Here is a 7,200-nt window from a genome sequence, read left to right as displayed (position 1 = left end):
AGCGTCCATATCATTTCACATACTATAGTTGGCTAATGGTTCTCCATTTATAGACATCGGATGATCCTAACCATCTGATCAATGGCCTTAAAAAGGTGACGGTAGAAAACCAACGTCGGTTAATGCACGCCATTCAGTGCGAGTACGTGCAGAAAGTGATGGATAACATCATCATTACATAGATTGGATTTTTTTTCAAATATAAGCTATCCATGATGGAACTCATTAGATGGACGGCACCGATTGATGCATCATCCTGCCACGTATACTGTGTAAAGATGGCCCCACCACACTGCCGTATCATGTCATGCGTGTATATTATTCACCGTACTCTTGCAGAGTATCATATAAATCCTTCGGAAAACTGAAAAAGCGAGCGCATTTCTAGAGAGAGAGAGAGAAAGGGAGGGAGAGGGCGACGAGCCTGCTACAAAGGCTTTTTCCCGTGAAGCGAATGAAATGCAGCTTCCCTTTCTAGCAGGGCATCGCTTCCAAGGCAAGGAAAAACCCTAGAATCTCTCTCTCAGCTGCTTTTTCCTCCATCAAATCCCTGAAATCCAAACGATTTCAGCTCTCATTTCGAAAATTCCGTCATGATTCTCCTCAGGTAATCACCGAATCTTCTAGAATACTCCAGATCCAACAATTCTCCCTGCATATGCTCTTCAATGGCGTCAAACCCTGCAGAAATCTGTTAAAATTTCGTCTCCAGCGGTATTGAATTGCTCTTTCTCTGTAGGTTTTAGATTTCCTTCTTAGAGGATCAAATTCGAGCTCTCATGGCATCGAAACAAGCATCAAGGTCGAAGAGGTCGAACTCGTCGGCCTCGAAAGGAGTAACTTCGCCTTCGTCTTCGACAACGTCATCGTCATCGAGGCAAATTCTGGATGCATCGATCGATGGCCAGATATTGTCGGAGAGGAGCAAACCGCAGTACTTATACACCGAGAATGCGGCATTAGATGTCGAGAGGTCAAAGGAGAATGTCACTGTTACGGTCCGGTTTCGGCCCCTCAGGTTCGTCTTTGCTTTTGCTGTTGCTTTCTTTTATTTTTCTTTTTTCTTTTTCCTGAAAATTGTATTTTAGTTAGATTTAATTCTGGCTGTTGAATGGAGTAGCCCACGTGAAATTCGGCAAGGAGATGAGATTGCATGGTACGCAGATGGAGATACTGTTTTGCGGAGCGAATACAATCCGTCAATTGCATATGCCTATGGTATGTAGAAGTGGATTTTAAGTTCATTTTGTAATCTGATGTTTGAATACCAATCAATCTGGACCGACCAGTTGATAAGCCCAATCATGGATAGGCCTGTGGTGAAAATTCGCAGCATTTGGCAGTCTGCAGTTTATAAACATTGTGGATGGAGCATAGACTATAAGTAACATTTTCTGGACGATCCTAACCTTCTCATTTTGCCCAGTAAATAAGAATTTTTGATCATTTTACTTTCAGCTGTCCATTTGATGGCCACAATCAACGGTGAGGATTGTCTAATCATGTTGTTTTTTGGTGCTATGGTCCATCCAGAGTGGGTCCATGGGCTGGATTGGCATACATGTATGCTACGTGTATTGTAGATGTGTGGCTAATGCTCGTTTATGGTGGTACACTTAAAACACAATCGTCTGTGGCTATCATACATTTATGTTCTGTTTGGAATAGAGTTTACATGCCATCACACCCCATTTAAACAGTTGCCAACTTCGAATTCGAAATAGGAGTTGGGAAGCATGGGAGCCCTGTCCTGCATTGTGGGGAATGAATATGTCAATCGAGCTTGAAATGGCAAGTAGGCTAGATGTGGCAAGAAGCTGAATTGAGCATAACGGCCATTTCGGCGAGTGACCATTCTGCCCAATGCAGACCTAGTGATTTCAAATGCAGCCTTAGTCACTTATTTCCACAGTAGTTTGCACGGGCATTCGCAAAACTACACAGTGGATGTATAGTCTGTCTTAATCTGCATCCTCAAAATTTGTCCATTTGTAATTGAACCTTGTACATAGTAGTGAAAGGAATTTTATCCTTAAGGTTGTAAAATTTTATCATTTAAATTAACTTTATTTTTGTAACATGTTGTTTTTCTTTGTTTTTCCTGCTTTCAGATCGAGTGTTTGGCCCTACAACCACAACCCGTCATGTGTATGATGTGGCTGCTCAACATGTCATTGGCGGTGCTATGGAGGGTATCAATGGTAGATGACTCTATTCTTTTCACCTCGTGTTCATTGCATGTTTCACTATGTAATATGGAGTGATCTAGAGTCAATGCTGCACTAACCTATGCTTCAATTATTTTTGCTAGATTACTGTTAGGTCATGTTGATCAATGTGTAAGACCTACCTAAGCAGTTAGGCCGCCCCATGTATAAGTCATGTTCAGTCACCTTTTTCTATAAAAATGATCCCAACTATTCAAAAAAAGATCCTGAGTGCAAACTCCTGGGCTTTCTATGATTTACCTTTCTATAGATTGGATGTCTAGGGTCATTTATTGAATTCCATTCATTGTACATGGCCTATTTATGGTGGGAGTTGCCTTTTGAATGGCTCTGATTACCCACACTCACGAACCAACTGACAGATTGTGAATTCACTCCAGTGTTTGCAGGCTACTAGACCAGTGATGTGTTTTGCTTTTTGCTTTTTTGCTTTTTTATTTTTATTTTTCTGTGCTTTCATTCCACATGGATTGTATGTGACCCCAGTGTCTTCTTAACTTTCTCAGAAAGCTATGCCAGTTATCATTGTTATTATTATTATTTGGTGTAGACGAAGTACTCTATTTGTGGTATGTGGTGATATTTTAGTCATTCACCTTATTAGGAAGTGAAGTTCTCATAGCTAAAGAAACAGCACGATCAATAGGGAAGAAAGAAGCTAGGATGTAAAACCTGGCCTAAAGCTGCAAATAAATATATATCGATTGCATTGTGATGGTTCCCTCTTTACTTTTTTGTTGGTTGCTGCCCCTATTATTTTGTTTTTTAAGAGATTACCCTTATTATTTTGTTGAAATATTGGAACCTGTTTTTTACTTTCTCCGTGTGCGAGATTGCACACCTCTGTAAATTTAGGAGATCTCGCACGCTCTCTGAATTTATTCAAACCCAAACCCATATTAAAAGATGACATTCAAAAGTATACAAGATGACACCAAGGTAAATGTATAAAAATCATGTTTGCAATGATAAAAAATAGCCATTTAAAAATAAAAAGAAATTACAGAATGCAGGTTTATTACTTCCCTTCATGTTGAGCTTCTATGGTTATTGCGAGCTTGGTTTTGACATGTGTGCCTGCTTTGGAAAGAGCCTTTTATTTCAACAGCTGCAACTTGGTCCTTCTTGCATTGTGCCAAATCAATGTTACCTAAAGTGCCAAGCCCCCTTCATTCCTGTTCCAAATCCTGTGATCAAGATAATGGGTCATTTGTGATCGGGATTGCTATTTTTTCCAATCTGAAACTATTGTTATATATTCCTAGTGTAGATTAACTTGCAATTTCAATCTATATTCAGAATGTAGAGATTTATTCTTTGATTTATGCAACAACATGCACATATACATATATTAGTATCATGCATGCAGAACCTCTAATAATAATATTCACTGTTTCATATATAAATTGCACTATCAATTTGTATATAAAACTGTATTATATATACCTAGTGTATGTACTAGAGTGACTCACATGATCCTATCCCAACCTACCATACATTGCAGGATGTCACATACTGCATGCCTGTTCCCGTAACACGTACTGGAGCAACCTACAATGCAGATAACCTTGTGCCAGACATTTTGTTTAGTGTTTGATCTGATGGTTTAATGGTGTAAGCAGGATAGAGAATGAGTGAGCACAGCATTTTATTTTTGTGTATGAATTGATGGTTTTGCCAAAACAACGTGCAATCGCATGTGCTGCACACCTGACAAATTGCTCTCTCTGTCTTTCTTTATTTCATTTTGTTGAACTGCACATCTGACAAGTTTTCATTGGTAGCGAGGGGTGGTCAATGACCTTGTGCTGGAGTTTGAGATGGTTGTGCTTGATCTATGTAGTGATTAGCCAGTTACTGGGTAAAATGGTTTAAGTGATAGTATGAAGAGATCATGGTGAGACTACTGAGCCCAATGCAAATGTATGCATTGCTGGAAATTGGATGTGCTTTGTCATGCACGCCCAATACATGGTGCTATTGCACCTTGTAGGCATCCTCAAATCCGCCCAATTTTTTTGAGACCTTTTATATTGTCTTATTCTGAGTGTTGAATGGCTGCAAGCTGATATCACAAAAGCTTGAAATCATTTATGTTGGAGGTTGAAAGTGGTTCAGATGCCTTTCTTACATGTTCAGTCTATTGGAGATGTAAGTGGGTGTTTCCTTTGTTGCAAGTTGGTCCTGTGAAGAGCTGTTCTAAGTACTTGGCAACATATTAATGGATGGTGAAAGTGTTGCAAGATTGAGGTTAGATTCGGCCATTCAACAAAGAACTGATCTTTGGTAAATTCACAATACATATCTAGCATCGAAAAGAATTTCCTGCATCGATTTTCTCATAGGATGCTGCTTCTTGTACAACAGATTCTGGAGGTGCATGTTTCAATTTTCTCCAAGATGCTAAGAATAAAAGACAAACAACAGATGACTGTGACTGTCTGTAACAGCCAAAAAGTTAGTGTGCCTCCAATTTTATAGTTTTAGTAGCAAAGGTGGAAATGGAGGGCAGAGAATGAAGGGACATGACAAAGAAAGATGAGTACTAGAAGACCAAGAAGCAACACAAAATGATTTCTTTCTCTCTCTCTTTCCCCTCCGCTCTGATGGACATTTGTTATAAGAACAAGAGCTGTGACTCTCAGTATTGCGTCCTGACAATGGAAAGAATGAAAAGGCACTTAGACAGCCCGATTGATTACTGACAATGGGAAGGATGAAAAAAAAAAGCTTCAAGAGCTTGACTGATTTGCAAAGTGTCTCGAAGAAGGTTTTTTTTGTTTAAATTAGTTTGCATTCATGGGGCTTGACAAAGACAATGATAACGAGGAGTTTGAACCTGAAAAGATGAGAATTAATTCAATGCCAGTGGGATAAAAAAGAATAGGTAATGCACTTTAGCTGCATAGACCTGTGTACCAGAGTTTGTTGGTCTGCTATTATGTAGATTTTGGCTGAAATAAGAATGTTATAATACTGATGAAGTTCAAACATATGTGGTGGAAAATTCTTAGCCTCTTTGGAGTCTACTGGGTGATGCTTGGGCGTATCCAGGAGTTCTTCATGTGGCATGGGCTTCGGCTGGGAAGAAATTGTAAAAGCTATTTGGAGACTCTCTTTGTTGTCAACCCTTTGGTCAATTTGGAAGGAACATAATAACAGGGATTTTTGTCACTTGTTAGAGTCTAGAGATGATGAATTCCAGCAGGTAAGAGGCTAGGTCATTAGTTCAGTGAAAGGGCTGGGGAACTTTAATAGGGATCCTTTTGTTGGTTAGTGGGGCTGAGGCTTGTTTTCTAGAAGATCCCTCATCATCTTGAGTTGTATCTTGCCTTTGGGACATTCTTTTAATAATATTTGTTCACTCTCCCCCTCCAGTAAAAAAAGGAGATTCATACATTTGTACTTCCAAATAAATGCGAATAGTTTTTTTTTTTTGTTGTTCTTGTTGTTTATATGAAGAAAAGTAAATGAATATGATTTCATACAAATATCAAAGTATACCATCTATGATTAGAATTAAGAAAGAGGTACACACTTATATTTGCTGTACTCCTTCGTAAGTATTGGTTATTTCAAAATTGATCATGCTTATGGTATTAGAAGCTGGTGCAAATTTCTATTGATTTGTTGTAACCATTTTTGTTGAGTATGTTTTCTTCCCTTTGTCTAGAAAGAGTTTTTTTTTTTAATTATTATTTTAAACTATCCTTTTTTTAATTTTTAATTTTTAATTTTTAATTTTTTGGTTGCAGGCACAATCTTTGCATATGGGGTTACGAGCAGTGGGAAGACCCATACGATGCATGTGAGCATCATAATTTATCCACTTGTTGTTATCCAGTGAGATGTTTTCTTTTATAATCAAGCAAATATCGATGCAAACTATAGTTTAGGTCTACTCTACAAATCATCATCATCATCATCATCATCATGGCTTTGTCCCATCTATACGAGGTTAGCAAGTGTTGGCGTGAAAGAGAGGAACTTATGCCTAGGAGAATCCTCTCATTTTGGTCGTGTTGGAACCTGCCATTGAGCATGATCAATTCTGGGCTCAAACCCGTCCTGTGTGGCCCTCTGCTGCAACTGTAGGAGGGATGCCTACGTTGGAGGCCCTGTTGTACGTGGCGCCAGTGAAGACATCTGCGTCAGAAGCTGTCTTCGTGCGCAATCAATTCTAGGCTGCAACCCTTTGTTGCAATGTATGATGTCCATGCTGGAAGGCACCATCGTGCACGACTGATTCTGGGGTCGAGGCCTTTGTGCACGGCCAATTCTGGGTTTGGGGCCTTCGTGCGCTGCTGCAACCGTAGGAGGGACGCCCGTGACTCTGCTATGGAAGCTGCTATTGTGTGTAACCAATTCTGGGCTCAAGGCCTTTGTGCACGTCCCTCCATTGCAACCGTAGGAGGGACGTTCGCGTCGGAGACCCCCTAGTATGCAGCAACCCTAGACGAGGATGTACTGCCCATCATCAACTTCACAAGGGGTTGACATTTCTGAAGAATGAAATTCTTTCTGAGATGATGGCACATGTTAATCGGCAGACAGGAGACGTGTCCTAGTGTGACAACTGTCTTTGAAATGCTTTCACGCACGACATTTCTCCAAGTGTGACACCTACCTCTGAAATGCCTCCCTATAAATACCCCATCAGACCATCATGTAGAGAACTTACTGAAACTTCCCCCTCCCTCCCTCTTTATGCGTTTTTTTTTTTTTTTTTTTTTTTAGTTTGTGAGATTTAAGTGATTAAGGGTCAAGGAGGATGAGTTTGTCCTCATCGCTATTAAATGCATCCGCACTACTGTTGATCGTGTCCACATTATTGTGTTGAATGTATCCACGCTGCTGCTGGACGTTATTCATCGTTGTTGTGTGCGTCCGTGCCTGAGGAATGACATTTCTGATTCCTACTTCCACAAGCGTGTCTGTGCCAGTGGAACGACATTTCCATCTCCTGCTCCCA

General features: G+C 40.0%; 1 protein-coding gene across 1 annotated transcript in view; it reads left to right on the top strand.

Annotated features, from left to right (window-relative positions):
• The first annotated feature begins 384 nt into the window (after positions 1-384).
• Positions 385-7,200, top strand: part of LOC131251668 (kinesin-like protein KIN-7D, chloroplastic) — a 63,560-nt gene continuing 56,744 nt past the window's right edge. The window contains exons 1-5 of the mRNA XM_058252529.1: positions 385-607; positions 740-1,018; positions 1,121-1,218; positions 2,112-2,201; positions 5,984-6,036. Coding sequence (XP_058108512.1) covers positions 780-1,018; positions 1,121-1,218; positions 2,112-2,201; positions 5,984-6,036 — 480 coding nt within the window. The 5' untranslated portion in view covers positions 385-607; positions 740-779. The remainder of the gene's footprint in view (positions 608-739; positions 1,019-1,120; positions 1,219-2,111; positions 2,202-5,983; positions 6,037-7,200) is intronic.

Source organism: Magnolia sinica, chromosome 7, assembly GCF_029962835.1.
Source record: "Magnolia sinica isolate HGM2019 chromosome 7, MsV1, whole genome shotgun sequence".
In the NCBI taxonomy this organism is placed as follows: Eukaryota; Viridiplantae; Streptophyta; class Magnoliopsida; order Magnoliales; family Magnoliaceae; genus Magnolia; species Magnolia sinica.
The sequence above is the reverse complement of the archived record's forward strand: the minus strand, read 5'-3'. Positions and strand labels throughout refer to the sequence as shown.